Below are 18,252 nucleotides of genomic sequence, written 5' to 3'. Positions count from 1 at the left end.
GTGTGCACCTAATTCGCACCCACTACAAATGCAATACTACTGTAGAATTCAGTGGTAAATGCAATACTACTGTAGAATTCAGTGGTAAATGCAATACTACTGTAGAATTCAGTGGTAAATGCAATACTACTGTAGAATTCAGTGGTAAATGCAATGCAACTGTAGAATTCAGTGGTAAATGCAATAATACTGTAGAATTCAGTGGTAAATGTAATACTATTGTAGAATTAAGTGGTAAATGCAATAATACTGTAGAATTCAGTGGTAAATGCAATAAAACTGTAGAATTCAGTGGTAAATGCAATACTACTGTAGAATTCAGTGGTAAATGCAATACTACTGTAGAATTCAGTGGTAAATGCAATACTACTGTAGAATTCAGTGGTAAATGCAATACTACTGTAGAATTCAGTGGTAAATGCAATACTAATGTAGATTTCAGTGGTAAATGCAATACAACTGTAGAATTCAGTGGTAAATACAATAAAACTGTAGAATTCAGTGGTAAATACAATACTACTGTAGAATTCAGTGGTAAATACAATAAAACTGTAGAATTCAGCGGTAAATGTAATAAAACTGTAGAATTCAGTGGTAAATGTAATACTACTGTAGAATTCAGTGGTAAATACAATAAAACTGTAGAATTCAGTTGTAAATACAATACTACTGTAGAATTCAGTGGTAAATACAATAAAACTGTAGAATTCAGTGGTAAATGCAATAAAACTGTAGAATTCAGTGGTAAATGTAATACTACTGTAGAATTCAGTGGTAAATGCAATACCACTGTAGAATTCAGTGGTAAATGTAATACTACTGTAGAATTCAGTGGTAAATGCAATAAAACTGTAGAATTCAGTGGTAAATGCAATACTATTGTAGATTTCAGTGGTAAATGCAATACTACTGTAGAATTCAGTGGTAAATGCAATACTATTGTAGAATTCAGTGGTAAATGCAATAAAACTGTAGAATTCAGTGGTAAATGCAATACTACTGTAGAATTCAGTGGTAAATACAATACTAATGTAGAATTCAGTGGTAAATACAATACTATTGTAGAATTCAGTGGTAAATGCAATACTACTGTAGAATTCAGTGGTAAATGCAATACTGTAGAATTCAGTGGTAAATGCAATACTATAGAATTCAGTGGTAAATGCAATACTACTGTAGAATTCAGTGGTAAATGCAATAATACTGTAGACTTCAGTGGTAAATGCAATACTATTGTAGAATTCAGTGGTAAATGCAATACTATTGTAGAATTCAGTGGTAAATGCAATACTGTAGAATTCAGTGGTAAATGCAATACTACTGTAGAATTCAGTGGTAAATGCAACACTACTGTAGAATTCAGTGGTAAATGCAATACTGTAGAATTCAGTGGTAAATGCAATACTACTGTAGAATTCAGTGGTAAATGCAATACTATTGTAGAATTCAGTGGTAAATGCAATAATACTGTAGAATTCAGTGGTAAATGCAATACTACTGTAGAATTCAGTGGTAAATGCAATACTACTGTAGAATTCAGTGGTAAATGCAACACTACTGTAGAATTCAGTGGTAAATGCAATACTGTAGAATTCAGTGGTAAATGCAATACTACTGTAGAATTCAGTGGTAAATGTAATACTACTGTAGAATTCAGTGGTAAATGCAATACAACTGTAGAATTCAATGGTAAATACAATAAAACTGTAGAATTCAGTGGTAAATGCAATACTACTGTAGAATTCAGTGGTAAATGCAATGCTACTGTAGAATTCAGTGGTAAATGCAATAATACTGTATAATTCAGTGGTAAATGCAATAATACTGTATAATTCAGTGGTAAATGCAATAATACTGTAGAATTCAGTGGTAAATGCAATACTACTATAGAATTCAGTGGTAAATGCAATAATACTGTATCATTCAGTGGTAAATGCAATAATACTGTATAATTCAGTGGTAAATGCAATAATACTGTATAATTCAGTGGTAAATGCAATAATACTGTAGAATTCAGTGGTAAATGCAATACTACTGTAGAATTCAGTGGTAAATGCAATAATACTGTATAATTCAGTGGTAAATGCAATAATACTGTATAATTCAGTGGTAAATGCAATAATACTGTATAATTCAGTGGTAAATGCAATAATACTGTAGAATTCAGTGGTAAATGCAATACTACTGTAGAATTCAGTGGTAAATGCAATAAAACTGTATAATTCAGTGGTAAATACAATACTACTGTAGAATTCAGTGGTAAATACAATAAACCTGTAGAACTGCACACGCTCTTGTGTGCCGGTTACCTAACATTTACAAACGGAAGCACAGTTAAATAAACATCCCCAATATCTGCATTACCGTATATGTTCAACAGTATGAACATGCAACTCTTTGTCGCTTAATGCAGATACTCTGCAATGGGTATACGGCACAGCGCTCGTACGTGCTGGTTTCTGTATGCACCGACACACAGGGCATAAAACGAAACAGGCTGCATCAAGTGTTTATTCGTATATCAACACGAAACGCATCATTAAACCTCCAAAATGTAAAAAGGGACAAACGCTCCCAACATTTTCTATTGAACACATGAGTACAGTATAACGTAATGGACACATCTTCCATTTTCTTTGGTTCTTTCGGTAAAGTCACCACCACGTACAATGAGAATAATAAAATAATAAAATAACACGATAAAATTCTCACGACGTTTCAGCCACAACGCAAGCGGCCGTCTTCAGGTGAAAGGAACAGACCCGTCGGGACGACAGAGCTTCAATGAACGTTGTTAAGATTCGAAGCGACTTTTTAGCTGGTTGGGGGAAGTGAGGCACCTTGACAAAGGGGTTTACATATCAAACAGGAGAATTTAGCATTGATATGTAAACCCCTTTGTCAAGGTGCCTCTCTTCTCTAAACCAGCTTAAAAGACGCCTCGAATCTTAACAACGTTCGTTGAAGCTCTGTCGTCCCGACAGGTCTGTTCCTTTCACCTGAAGAAGGCCACTTGTGTTGTGGCCGAAACGTCGTGAGAATTTGTTATTTTATTTTGTTAATTTATTATTTTATTCTCATTCTACGTGGTGGTGACTTTACCGAAAGAACCAAAGAAGATGAATCCTTGCAGTCACGAAAGCTTTAAATAGAAACATCTTCCATTCTTTCTTAGCTTTCTTCTTTTATATACGCGAGGGATTTGCCTCTCGAACGGTGGGGTTCACGTCGAAAAATATTTGACGCCTGGCACGCCCTAAGCCCCGCGGTGGGAATAGGCTATTCCTTTTTCACGTCCGTCACATTAAACTTTGGTTTTTGCACCACAGGTTTTGACTTCAGCATCGGTCCAAACGGACAGCTGTCTTCACCTGATGGTTTCCTCTGCTCGTGAATGAGACTGGGACTTCCCGGTGCAGTTCCAGTGGTATTTGAAACTGTGGGAGGCTGATGGAAAGGACTTGCGACCGCGGATTTTGGAGAACTGAGAACGGACTGAATTTGAGACGAGTTAGACGCTGATTTTACATTAAAAGGGTTTCCACTACTTGGTTTAGGACTCCCCGGAGGTGGTGACTTGACAGGAAAAACGGCGTTCTTAGTCTCTGAATGACTCGACGCCACACTCACGCTAGATGGCTCGTCATCTTTGAACAAGACGCTTGGGAAACTGACTGGTCTGAATGGTTTCGGCTTCCACTGGTGAACTCGTGGTGGCTCAGTTACAATCACCTTCTTAGGCATGCCAGCACAACTGCCGGATCGGATGGCATCAAGCATGGCCAGACGTGCATCCTTGGGCCTACGCTCTGTACCTGTGGCCCCGTTACCCACGAGGATGACAGGAGGTGGTGGGGCTATGGGGACTGGAGGAGAATGCACAGGTGCAAGCCGTGGCCGCACTGTGGCTGAGTCGCCCGAGTCGGCTTCTCTCAACTGCTGAGACACCAGTTCTTCGTCTTCTGCTGCTGCCGCTGCTGCTGCAGATGGGGTCTATGGAAACCAGAAGACAGTAGAACACAGCAGTCAACGAGACACCAAGACTTGTGCTACCTGGGGTAACAACACTTCAAGTTCAGACAAATCACGCCATTGTTCGATGCCGTGCAAACGTACATCCTCAAGCTCAAAGAAAATTATGTTGAAGGACGTTTTTGTTAATGTATTAATGGGAGCAAGACAAATAGGCCCTAATATGCGTGATTCGTGTAATTTGCAACAGCTGTCAGGTTCACAAAAGTTCCATTATCCACGGCCCTATTCTTCCTATTATCCTCGATTATCCCCGACTTTCTCATTAGTCATTGCGGAATGGCTTCCTATGATCTGAGATTTTTGAAGGTAAGTGTCCCACGCGGGCACATACATCCCTATCGTACAGAAACTTTTAATTAAAAAAATCACTTTGGCCAAAGCAAATGAACGGATGGCACTTGCTTTGTTTATACACTGCATGGGAAATCAAAGACACAAAGACGAGACACACACACACACGAGACACAAATATCCCCACCCTCCCCCACCCTGTACAGCTGTCACTGACTCTTGGAGCAAGTGATGTTAGCACGTGCTAATGTTTACACACCGCACCGGGTACTCATTTGAGGCCGAGTCACGTAGAAGGGAAACAATAAAATAATAAAAAACAAAACAATAAAATTCTCACGACGTGAAAACCACACCTGATGATGATTGCTTGTGTTGCAGTCGAAACGTCGTGAGAATTTTATTGTTATTATTCATTGTTTCCCTTCTACGTGGTGGTGACTTTACCGAAAGAACCACGAATGTGAATCCCTGCAGTCACGAAAGCTTTAAATCAAAATTAAATACACAGCTGTCACTTGCATTCCCACTTACTTTTCTCAGTCGTTTCCCTCCTGCGCCTGATGGAACAGCGACAGAAATGCGAGCATCTCTCTCTGCCTCACTGTCTACAGCTGCCAGCATTGCCTGCAGATGTTCACCCGAAACCTAGAATATAACGGAACAGCGACCAGAACATTTACGGAAATGTTGTACAACGTTTCACGTTAGCAAGGTAAATGTTTAATATAATATTGTTAGCTCTTTCGGTAAAGTCACGTTGAAGGGAAACAATAAAATAATTAAAAAAATATATATAAAACAATAAAAATTCTCACGACGTTTCGACCATAACACGACCGTTTGTGTTATGGTCGAAACGTCGTGAGAATTTTTATTGTTTTATATATATTTTATTATTTTATTGTTTCCCTTCAACGTGACTTTACCGAAAGAGCTAAGAATATGAATTACTGCAGTCACGAAAGCTTTAAATCAAAATGTTTAAGATAACTTTAATTATACATGTGCAATCATGGTTAACAATGCAGGTTCTACAAATACTTTTTTTTTTAAATAAACGAATCACATTTAATTTAGGCTATACACAACATTTTCCATATTTATTACAATATTTTAAATGTGACGATGTAGACAAAGCAGGCTGACCTTTCTCAATGTGCCCACGTTGTCTGTAGACTGAAGCGCTTCCATTAGGGAACCATGTGCATTGTTATCCTTCACAATTGGTGTTTGCACCACAGGTTTTAACTTCAGCATCGGTCCAAACGGACCGCTGTCTTCACCTGATGGTTTCCTCTGCCCGTGAATAAGACTGAAACTTTCCAGTGCAGTTCCAGTGGTATTTAAAACTGTGGGAGGCTGATGGAAAGGACTTGCGTCGGTGGATTTTGGAGAACTGAGAACGGACTGAATTTGAGATGAGTTAGTGGCTGATTTTACATTAAAAGGGTTTCCACTACTTGGTTTAGGACTCACCGGAGGTGGTGACTTGACAGGAAAAACGGCGTTCTTAGACTCTGAATGACTCGACGCTACACTCACGCTAGATGGTTTGTCATTTTTGAACATGACGCTTGGGAAACTGACTGGTCTGAATAGTTTTGGCTTCCATTGATGGACTCGTGGTGCCTCGGTTATAATAATCACCTTCCCCGGGTCACCTGGAGCATTTGGAATGTTGGCATTTTCTTCCGTAGAAAACTGTGGTGGTGGTGGAATCGTGAGCTCATCCTGTTCCCAATTTACCTGAATTGGTGGCAAAGCATGTACAGGTGTTGTATTTGTTGTGGTTGTGCCACTGTAAGTTTCATTCGGAGCATCAATGGCCTTGTAGGCTGTTCTCTTGGCAATGGCAGATGCCACGTAGATGCTGGAGGCCCTCCTGCCGGGACGGAAAAATGCATCTTGCTTTGAGCTCGATGGTGGTGGTGGTAGTGGTGGTGGAGATGTGGCAGTGCTGGCAAGTGGCTCGGTGGCAGAGTGTTGCTGAGATATTGCCTCCGTAGTACACTGGAGGGAATGGGACCTCTGGAATGGGCGAGCCACAATTGAGAGCCCTGATAAATGAGGAATCATTGGTGGAGGAATCACTGGTGGGGGAATTAATGGTGGAGGAATCACTGGTGGAGGACTTAATTGTGGAGGAATCACTGGTGGGGGAATCAATGGTGGAGGAATCACTGGTGGGGGAATTAATGGTGGAGGAATCACTGGTGGGGCAATTAATGGTGGAGGAATCACTGGTGGGGGAATCAATGGTGGAGGAATCACTGGTGGGGGAATTAATGGTAGAGGAATCACCGGTGACTGATGTGCTGTATGCTGTTGTGGATTGGTTGTAATGTCACCGATCTTCGCTGTTGAGTAGTATTTCAACGTTTCTTTGATTTCTTTTGTAGCATTGGTTGCAGTAGCATTTTCAGTCTTGCCGGGTTCTGTTTTATAAGCTGGTAGAAGGAATGGGACATCAGCTGTTCCAGGTTTTGGTCTTATGACTGGCTTGGAAGGAACAATTCTGTAAGTGGTCAATCCCACTTTAGGAAGGTAATCTCTGGTGATTTCATTTGTGGACCTCCACCGATCTGAAGGCTGCTTACAGACAGGAAAAACTGGAGAAGATGTTTCAGCAGAATGATTTTGACATTCAACTTCAGGTGCACGTCGCTCTTTTGAAATTGATCGAGTCTTGTGAAAAATTCTGTTTTGCATCGAAGCCCCAGGCTCATTTGACTGGTCCATTACTGGCTGTGAAGTTTCATTTATTTCGGATACTTTTTCACTTTTAGTTAGCCTTGCTTCTGCAATAACCTTGCAAACTTTGTCTGGCTCAACTATTTCTTCTCTAGCGCCGGCAATTTCTTGACGGATTTCCACTGGCTGGATCAATACAGACTCTTCCACGTGCGTCTTGTGTTGGCGTGTTACCAGTTGTTCCGTATGCTGTTCGGATGATGCATCCTGTCGCTCCACAGGTATACTCTTTACTTGCTTGTCCACAGATTTGGCATGCACTACGGGGATTTTCTCCACGTGCGCATTTAGACAGGTTTCGTTTTTAACGGGCATTTTATCCAGGCACTTTAGACTTCCTCCACCACGCCTTCCTGCCCTGCTTAACTCACTATTGGGTTTGGTGGACGTGTCAGGGAAAGCCACGGGTAACCTTTTACGTCCGGGGTCTTGTTCACCCACGACACAACCAGACGCTTCTGCGGTGGCCCCAGTAAAAGACCCACAAAGGGCAGGTTTGGATTTACGGTCAAGTTGCTGGGCCAAGGCAGATTCCCGAACCTTGGCAAGGAAGTCGACTTTCGCTTCATTACCATTCTTTGTCTGAGTAACGGGTGGCTCGGCAGAAACCTGCGGCGCGTTTCCAGCCTCGTTTCCATCGGCTGCTTCCATTCTTTGCACATCATCGCGAGCTTTGAGAAACTGCAAAGGTTTTTCTGAAGGTCCTCTGTTGACATCTGTTGCCACATTGGCATTTGTCTCATCGTTCACGTCGACTTTATCAGTTTTATCGGAGCTGCTGTCCGCAGTGGCTTTCATCACTGTTGAATCTGGAAGGGCTGGTTCTGGCTTTTAAACCGGCTCTACAGTAGAATCAACGTCAGCCTCTGTTTTATTTATTTTTACAGTTTCCACGTTGCGGGGACCACTCTTAGACCTCGAGTCATCATCTGCAAACAAGACAAAAGCATATTTTTTACATAATGTTTAAATCACAAATGCCACACCCCAATTATTCCACGTATTTTTTTTTTAATGGTGATATTATCACTCATTTGCTTTTCGCTCATTGCACGCTTTATGAAACAACACTGAATTTTATCACACGTTAAGTAGTCTTCTTTGGCTCTTTCGGTAAAGTCACCATGTAGAATGAGAATAAAATAATAAAATAAAATAACACAAAAAATTCTCACGACGTTTCGGCCACAACACAAGTGGCCTTCTTCAGGTGAAAGGAACAGGTTTGTTTTGTTCCTTTCACCTGAACAGGTCTGTTCCTTTCACCTGAAGAAGGCCACTTGTGTTGTGGCCGAAACGTCGTGAGATATTTTATTGTGTTATTTTATTTTATCATTTTATTATTTTATTCTCATTCTACGTGGTGACTTTACCGAAAGACCCAAAGAAGATGAATCCTTGCAGTCACGAAAGCTTTAAATCGAAATTGTTAAGTATTGTGCTACGTTATTCTTATTTCCGCGACTAACCGTTTTGTGTGTGAAAGCGCTCACCCGTCGTCAGCCCCATTTCAAGTTCATCAATTAACTCGTCCAATTCAGCCGTTGCTGCGGCACCGGCGTCAGCCTGCGCCAGGTCTGACGGGCCTCCTTGCACCGCGTTATCAGCTACGGCCCTGCGCCGACATTAACAGACGGCACAGACCGACGTGGGGAACGTGTTCTTTTAGCGTGACAGGACGCGTGACGTGGCAGCGTTTTCAACGCATCTAAATTAAAATGAAAGGAGTGTGTCGCGTGTAAAAAAAGAGCAAATCTGCCCGAAGAGGAATGGGTTGCGACGCCTTACCCAGCTTGTTGAGATGTGACGCAGAAAGTCTTCTGCGTCTCAGACTTGGCGGTGGGTCCTTGTTCGAGCGTACGGGGCGACGACGCTTCGGGCTGTTGCCTTGTGACATCGGGATCGCCGCCCATTCCAGCACCCTCGTTCAAAGATGTTTCTGCGGCGGTAATCAACGTCCAACGACGTAGATGAACGAGGTCCGTTAAACATTGCGGATATGAACACCGTGACGTACTTCAGAACGTTGAGCAATGTTTTTTATATTCTTGGTTCTTTCGGTAAAGTCACGTTGAAGGGAAACAATAAAATAATAATATATATATAAAAAATAAAAAATGTTTTTATAAATACACCGTTTAAAAATAAATACATTTATGCAAACCGACACACCTGATGACGACCGTTTGTGTTATGGTCGAAACGTCGTGAGAATTGTTTTTATTGTTTTATATATATTTTATTATTTTATTGTTTCACTTCAACGTGACTTTACCAAAAGAACTAAGAATATGAATTACTGCAGTCACGAAAGCTTTAAATCAAAATTTAATGTTTTTTTTATTTTTTTCAACGAGTGACGTGAATCCATTTTCTCTGACAAAATCGTTAAAGTTCGCGCAAACTATCACGCTGTGTAAGAGCACTTGGGGGGTGAAAAAAAAATCGGGTTCTTTTCATTTACATCTTCAACACCACAAAGATGTCTTATTAAAATCCACAAAACGCAAAGCGTAGAGTAATTTTTGAACGCGGACGAATGGCACTCTTTCGCCGTGCTGTTCGGCATCTCCACGAGCAAGCAATTTGCAAACCAACGGATTTTCTCCGACGTGAACGTGTCATCAGTGCGCGGGTTGCTTCGAATAAAGGCAAACAGCGGGGCAGCGTTTACACTATGAGACCTCCTTTGCCAGGAACAAGATATAGCAATAGGTTTTACCCTTTTAACTGGCACAAAAAACTGACACCTGTATTCAAGGCATCGTGTCTGCAATAACCACAACACAAGCAGTCAAAATGCAAACAAAAAAGACAACTCTGAAAATAATATTGGCACTGTCCTTGAAGTTGATTGGTCCACACCCGAGACGGCTTTCTTTAGAGCCTAGTCTCCACTGGTATTGTACGCCTTTTGGCGTCTTCTGGTCCAACACCAGTGGAGACTAGGCTCTAAGAAAAGCCGTCTCAGGTGTGGACCAATCAAATTCAAGGACAGTGCCAATATTATTATCAGAGTTGTCTTTTTGTTTGCATTTTGACTGCTTGTGTTGTGGTTATTGTAAACATGATGCCTTGAATAAAGGTGTCAGTTTTTTGTGCCCGTTAAAAGGGTAAAACCTATTTCTATAGCGAGGCAGTATTTATACTGCGAGGCCGTGGGGCTCCATGAATGAGGAGGCATAAAAGGCGTTCCCATCGTGATCTCAGGGCATCTGCTCTGGGGGTTTCGTGTGAAGTTTTTGTTCAACAAAAAGAGCTTTTGGCCAAGTGTGCTGTACAACAACCAGAATAAACACCGTGGCCAATGATGACATCTGGTCACCGTTACATTGCATTTATGGCTTTTATTTTGGTGATTTCGAAAAGTTTTTTTTTGTTTTGGCCATGTTTTTGTTTATTGTAGTACGGAGTTAGACTGATGGCCTTAATCTAAGTTGTCTTGTGGTTGTTGTTGTTGTTTGACTTGCATCCCACTGGGATTTTTGCACACAGCGTTGGTGGTGTACGGTGCTATTTCAGGAATATTTTGATGTTTTTTTCCTGGATTTTCTGTTTGCAAAGTCACACACAAAGTCACTTTAAGATGTTTTCTTGTTCATGTTTTTGTTTGTTGCGGTTGCACCCGATTCAAGAGCCGGATGGCTCACAGGGCTATACCACATAAATGAAACTATGGAACTAAATGAACTATGGAGAACAGACTTGCTGAAATGTACAAATTGTGCATGAAAAGAGTCAACTTATACGAACGGTAAGCAAAAGTACGAGTCCAACATTGGCAGAAGAAATTGCTTGTGAGTTTTTTTGACGTAATAAACATCAACTTGTATGCGCATTTGAAATTTTAATTTGTGCAAGCTTTCAGAATTTACGTGTATTTTAAATCAATAATGCTTCCATCAAAAGCGCAATTGATTAGCACCTCACATTATCACGTCTGGCTACGTACGGTGCGAAATAATTGCAACATACATACATTAAATATTGTTTGGATTCAAACAGAACGTCACGTTAATGTCAATCACGTATGGCTACGTACGGGGTGAAATAATTTCAACATACATAGATTAAATATTGTTTGGATTCAAACAGAACGTCACGTTAATGTCAATCACGTCTGGCTACGTACGGTGTGAAATAATTGCAACATACATACATTAAATATTGTTTGGATTCAAACAGAACGTCACGTTAATGTCAATCACGTCTGGCTACGTACGGTGTGAAATAATTTCTACATACATACGTTAAATATTGTTTGGATTCAAACAGAACGTCACGTTAATGTCAAACATACAATGCTTGACCTGTTTGTCCATTGGAAATCCAAATTCCAGTTTTACAAAACATCATCAACAACCAAACAATAAGGTAATGGTGTCGTTTAGAACATAGGTAGCCAATGAAATAAAAAATAGAGCACTTGGTGGAGTATCCAAGAGCTTTCATTCCGAAATCTATAACGTACACTCACACTACCACTTTAAACGAGTTGAATATGTTACGTTACAAGCACCACAACTGCCCTTTAAACAAAGATTCACAGCTCAAACACAGGTTGAAAACATAACATACGTACGTGTTCAACATATGTATGAGCAGTTGTGTAAGATGATATATCTTATGAGATTCCACAAGAGATGTTTGACAGCCAGTTATATGTGCCAGCCAAATAAAAGATTTTAAAAAAATCCAATTGGTTGTCCTTGTTAAAGAGCCGCTGAGCTCAATTGGCTTTGCCAGCTGGAATAAAGTTAGTCTGAAATTGCATGGAACATATGTAAATTAACAATATGTAAATCACTAATTCGAATGTTTTTTTTGTTGGTATTTTGGCAGGCTGTTTGCTCCACAGCCTGTCAACATTTTCGTGGAAAAATGAGGACCGGGAAGGTTAAAGGACTTTCAAAAGATCCTTCAATTAATCCACACACTTTCAAAGGAAATGGTGCCCCTGCTGCAAGGTTATGCAGTTGTTTTACCTTGTAAGCATTATTCTGCAGTATGAAAGTCAATTTTATATCTGAATTAACATGCCCTAAAAAAACTCTTAATAAATTACATATTTTATCAAAGTAGCGTAATAATTAGCCAATTGTCGGAACACGATTACAATTTTGATCACAAGATATCTAAATGAACAACCATTTAAAGAAACAGTTTATTGGATTAAAATTACTTCTGGCCTCCATACTGCTTATACAGAGCCATCTATTCCAATGAAGCCGTGCATTTTACAATATTTACCTTCTTCATTTTCATCCTTTAACGGTAAGCGCCCAGAACTTTGAGCGGAGGCTGAGAAACACAAAACAACATTTCCATACATGTGAATGCCATTCATTAGCATCAGCACATTTGACTTACCCATAACCGGTCAAGTGAATTCTTTAAGGTTCAAACAGCAGCTGGCTGTTAATATAAAACATGTTCGTCACATGCATGCACGCACACACACATACACATAAGTACTCACATACACTCACTCACAATCAAATATATACATATACACACTATGTACATGCTCACTGGACCAACTTGCTCACTGATTGGATGACTGTTGGATTGTGATGCCACCTGACTAACAAGAACACAACTGACAGCATGCAACTCCCATCACAACACATTGCACGGTACGATGCCATAGTGCGGCACATTTCTGTGTAATCTATCACAAGACAAGATTTAATCCATATAGTAATAGGTTTTACCCTTTTAACTGGCACAAAAAACTGACACCTTTATTCAAGGCATCATGTTTGCAATAACCACAACACAAGCAGTCAAAATGCAAACAAAAAGACAACTCTGATAATAATATCAGAGTTGTCTTTTTGTTTGTTGTGGTTATTGCAAACAAGATGCCTTGAATAAAGGTTTCAGTTTTTTGTGCCAGTTAAAAGGGTAAAACCTATTACTATATCTTGTTACTGGCAAAGGAGGTCTCATAATGTAAAATATTTCATCCCTTTTACTGGTCATCTGTGAAAATGAGCTTCACAGTTCATCAGATTTCTCCAGTCTAAATAAAGATTCTGATGGCACCCCAAAATTGCAAAATGTCTCTCTTCACAATAATAAAAAAAATAATTTTGTTTGGTCGATGAACAATTCATCCCGGCCAAATCTCTTAAACATAATTCACTATTGCTTCGCGAGGACATTAAACCCCGGAAACATTACTGGGTTAGGCACTTTAACATTCCACGACTTCAACCCTTCATTAAGCGTAACAATGATGATACATTCTGTGTTGATGTCCTCAAAAATAAGTCGCCAATTAAATATTTCACCTTGTCATCATATTACAAACGGTGCTTTGACTGACGACAGACATCGTGGGGCTCATAGACTCTTTGTGTTTCTTCGGTAAAGTCACGACGTAGGTAAAATAAAATAAATAAAACAACTACATTAAATCACGACGTTTCGGGGGCAACACCAAGCTTCCGTCTTCATGGGGAAACCGTCACGGCAAAATTGCTGCATCAACTCGATACATAAATTCAGGTGGAAACCGTCACGGCAACATTGCCGCATCAACTTGATACAGAAATTCAGGTGGAAACTATCACGGTAATATTGCTGCATCAACTTGATACAGAAATTCAGGTGGAAATCGTCACGGCAACATTGCTGCATCAACTTGATACAGAAATTCAGGTGGACACAGGTCACGGCAAAATTGCTGCATCAACTCGATACAGAAATTCAGGTGGAAATCGTCACGGCAACATTGCTGCATCAACTCGATACAGAAATTTAGGTGGAAACCGTCACGGTAAAATTGCTGCATCAACTTGATACAGAAATTCAGGTGGAAACCATCACGGTAAAATTTCTGCCTCAACTTCATACAGAAATTCAGGTGGAAATCGTCACGGTAAAATTGCTTGATACAGCTGTGACGGTTTCCACCTGAAGAAGGGAGCTTGGTGTTGCCTCCGAAACGTCGTGATTTAATTTAGTTGTTTTATCATTTATTTGTTTTTTAACTACGTCGTTACTTTGCTGAAAAAAAACACAGAGTGTGGTGAATCCTTGCAGTCACGAAAGCTTCAAATCTGGAAATAGTGGGGCTCACAAGGTAAATGTGTAGCAGCAGAGGTCTTGTTGAAAGAAGACAGTTGAAGCCAAACAAAACCGCATGCACGATTGGAACGTGTTCGCTTACCGTCTCCCCTGTGTAAACATGATGTTGACAAATCGGCTAGGTGATGATACTGTGTAGGAACCTCCTGGTTACTACACCACCAGCCCACAGGAGATTATTATTGTGTCAGTCTGTCGTGCATCCAAACATGGGAGGGGTGGGGCTGGGTGGGGAGGGGAGGGTGGGGAGGGGCTGGTGGGGAGGGGCTGGGTGGGGAGGGGAGGGTGGGGAGGGGCTGGGTGGGGAGGGGCTGCGTGGGGGGGTGGGGCTGGCTGGGGAGGGGCTGGTCACCCCGTGGTGCCCTTATAAAACTCAACGTTTAACCTACTCACGCTGGCTTGTGCCTGCCCTCACAGTCGGGCATATTTACGGAACACACCACGTGGTGGTGCCGCCGTTGACCCTGGCCATTGACCGAGCAACCCAACAACGTTCCTACCAGCTCCTCCCTCCGCAGGAGAATGTGTTTAAGTTTAGGTATTGTGCCTAAGCAGTTCACTGCACTAAAAGCAATGGAATTTCACTTTTTGCTCCCCGAGATGCTTGCAGGTTGTTACCAAGACGAAACGAACAGAAGCTTTTTTTAGACATACTTTTTCGCTTAAATCAAAACGTTTGCCCGATGGCACAGCTTAAATTCCCGCATTTTGAACAGGGCCAAAAAGCGCCGCTCCGTCGTAAAAAAAAAAAAATCGGCCTTGAATCGATAGAACTATAAAGGGCACTTGATAAAAATAAAAAAAATGGAAAATGTGAGCACGTGAGAGCCCTCTCTCTCTCTCACGTGCGGAGCTGCTCCGCCTTCGACGCTCGTTCTCCACGCCGGGCTGCACAGGAGGAGTGGATCCAGGCTGCGACAACAACAACAACGCCGCGCCTGTTCTGGGGCAGATCTCGGAAGCGGAGGCGGCGGCTCGGGGCCGGCAGCCTGCGTATCCCAGGCGGTGGTGCATGGGGGGGGAGGAGGAGGAGGAGGCGCACGGGGCTTGGTGCGACGCCGCAGCGTGCCGAGCGGCGACGTGGCTCCAGCGGCCCGGGTCGAAGGCGAGGCCAACGGTGCGGGAGGGGGTGACCGGCTTCTTCCGGTCTCCTGTGCGAGGCGCGGCTGGCCTGGAGGGCTCTGAGCAGGAGACACAAGGTTTACATCGTTAGACCTCCTTTGCCAGTAGCCAAAATGTAATAATAATAGGGGGTTTTTCAACCTTTTTTCTGGCAACAAAACTGAAACCTTTTACATTATGAGACCTCCTTTGCCAGAAACAAGATATAGGAATAGGTTTTACCCTTTTAGTACGCCTTTTGGCGTCTTCTGGTCCAACACCAGTGGAGACTAGGCTCTAAGAAAAGCCGTCTCGCGTGTGGACCAATCAAATTCAAGGACAGTGCATATTATTATCAGAGTTGTCTCTTTTGTTTGCATTTTGACTGCTTGTGTTGTGGTTATTGCAAACATGATGCCTTGAATAAAGGTGTCAGTTTTTGTGCCAGTCAAAAGGGTAAAACCTATTCCTAAAACTGAAACCTTTTTACGAGGATTCATGTCGCTGCATTAACCACAATGCACGCCTTTTGGCGTCATCTGGTCGAGCACCAATTTGGGTCGAGGCTCAAAAGAAAGCCGTCCCTTGGCGTGGACCAATCAGTTTCAAGGACAATGCTACATATTATCATAGTATTTTTTTCGTTTGCATTTTGACTGCAAGTATTGTGGTTAATGCAGTAGACATGAATCCTTGTTAAAAGGTTTCAGTTTTGTTGCCAGAAAAAAGGGGAAAAACCCCTATTAAAACACAAAGTTGTTAAGAGATATCCACCAAAGCCAAACCTATCTCCGGCACAATACTGTACAACTATTTAATACATTTTGATTTAAAGCTTTCGTGACTGCAGTAATTCATATTCTTAGCTTTCGGTAAAGTCACGTTGAAGGGAAACAATAAAATAATAATATATACAAAACAACGTGACTTTACCGAAAGAGCTAAGAATATAACTATTTACTAATGGTGGTGTGTTATGTAACAAAGAACTTTATTGAAATCCAAAAACTAATTCGTTGAATTTTTTTTTTTTACAGCTATTGGCCAAACATCCCTGTGCAGGACCCTCTTGAATAGGAGTCTTCAGACTCAGTGCAACTTTCCTGAACATGTAATTATTCTTACGGGTGTAACACATTGCCATGCTGGTCAGTGGGAGATTGTTGAAGTATGATTAACTTAAGTGCAATTTTAATTTTTGAATGACGTGAAATATTAGGTAAAGAGGTATATAAGAAATAATCGATTTCAAGGAGCATCTTCATGATACTCAGCTCGAGTATCATGCCAATAATGGAAACTATTTATATTCCAGATGCTACGTCATTGGTTGGCTATGCACGATGTGAAAGACGTTCAACATACTGCCAATGCATTAAACATATGCAGTATCACAATAAAACAGCATGTAAATGCCACAAAAACTTTGAAGGAGCCTGAAAAGGCTTCATAATTTTGTTTTTGAAGTGTGGTTGCTATAACAATTTTGTTAACAAAGAGATTAAGTAACCAAAGCCTTAGGTTTATTTTATCTCCATATATATGTAAAAGACAAAAAGGTGTGAGTATGTGTCTGTTCAAAATGTTTAGCGAACTTCCCGACATGCAACAAACTTTAAATTTGCCATGTGGGTACTTTACAGACTGTACACCGTGCAAACCTTATACAAATACACTTTTGTTTTAGTTTTTTGGTGGGGGGGGGGGGGAGCTCAATAATGTATTTGTTTTTGCACGGCAAAACATAAATGCTGTGACGTCAAATCTGTCACGTGACCCGCGCATGTGGAAGCCTAACGCATTGTAGTGTAGCATAGCCTGGCACAAGCGTCGTGGTGACGTCACCGCCACTTAGTGGCGAATGGCGGTTGTTGTTGTTGTGTATGTGTGTGTATGTGTCTGTGTCTATGTGGAAGCGTAAAGCATTGTTGTGTAGTGGTTAGCGCGCTGTGTATGTGTCTGTGTGTATCTGTGTATGTGTGTGTGTCTGTGTGTATGTATGTTTGTGTGTGTGACTGTGTGTCTGTGTGTGTATGTGTGTGTGTCTGTGTGTCTGTGTATGTGTGTGTGTATCTGTGTGTATGTGTGTGTATCTGTGTGTGTCTATGTGTGTGTGTGTGTAAGCCTAACGCATTGTAGTGTAGTGGTTAGCGCTACGCCGCGCTACGAACCCGGCGACCCCCAGTTCGATTCCCGCTCACTGCCACCGCCGGCGACGATTATTTCAACCGCTCCTGGGCCTCCCCTAGGTCGACTCAGCCTCAAACGAGTAACTGCCGTGTTGTGTGTGTGAACATCGCCACCGGGGAGACAAAGGCGGCCGGGCGTGGTGGACCCAAGTCCCGGGCGAAGCCGGCTAGTGACAGCTCAGCCCGTGACGTGTATATCCATGCCGTGACCGTACAGCTCATGCAGGCCAACGATGCCATTACCCTCTCATATCCCGACCTGCATCGCGTTGGCACAACGGTGCACAGTAAAGTTCACGCCAAAGGCCCCTCGTGACGCGGTGCTGCCCAACGGGCGTTTGCCGATGTGCTGCTCCACCCATTCAGTCGCCTGCACGTGTTCACCTACACGTGTTCACCTACACGTGTTCGCCTACACGTGTTCGCCTACACGTGTTCGCCTACACGTGTCCGCCTACACGTGTTCACCTACACGTGTTCTCCTACACGTGTTCACCTACACGTGTTCACCTACACGTGTCCGCCTACACGTGTTCACCTACACGTGTCCGCCTACACGTGTCCGCGCAGCGTCAGTAGGCTCCGAACGTTACTGAGCACGACATAGGTTGCAGTATTGAGAGGGGGGATATTGTTGAAACAGCACAATAAGTTGTGTCACGCTTTCTACAGGGTTGGGTGTGGGTGGGGTTGCACGTTCCTCCAGGGATTCAAGCGCTGTTCGTTCGGCCAATGCACACGGTGAAAGCAGACAAAGATACTGCTGCGCACTGCACTTCCATTTACT

General features: G+C 42.0%; 1 protein-coding gene across 4 annotated transcripts in view; it reads right to left on the bottom strand.

Moving 5' to 3' along the window:
- Positions 1-2,493: 2,493 nt before the first annotated feature.
- Positions 2,494-18,252, bottom strand: part of LOC142913371 (cordon-bleu protein-like 1) — a 43,149-nt gene continuing 27,390 nt past the window's right edge. For 2 of the 4 annotated variants that reach the window (XM_076060901.1, XM_076060902.1), the window contains one exon: positions 14,534-15,356. In XM_076060901.1, the coding sequence (XP_075917016.1) occupies positions 14,949-15,356 (408 nt within the window). In that variant the 3' untranslated portion in view covers positions 14,534-14,948. Of the gene's footprint in view, positions 3,994-4,860; positions 4,975-5,475; positions 8,010-8,573; positions 8,696-8,868; positions 9,020-12,330; positions 12,580-14,533; positions 15,357-18,252 lie in introns of those variants that run through there. The other 2 variants (XM_076060903.1, XM_076060900.1) reach the window with 2 other exon arrangements.

This window comes from Petromyzon marinus, unplaced genomic scaffold, assembly GCF_048934315.1.
Source record: "Petromyzon marinus isolate PM22_M1 ecotype Great Lakes invasive population unplaced genomic scaffold, UKy_Petmar_22M1.pri1.0 PM_G_Scaffold_25, whole genome shotgun sequence".
Taxonomy (NCBI): domain Eukaryota; kingdom Metazoa; phylum Chordata; class Hyperoartia; order Petromyzontiformes; family Petromyzontidae; genus Petromyzon; species Petromyzon marinus.
This window is presented reverse-complemented; position numbering and strand designations above follow the sequence as displayed.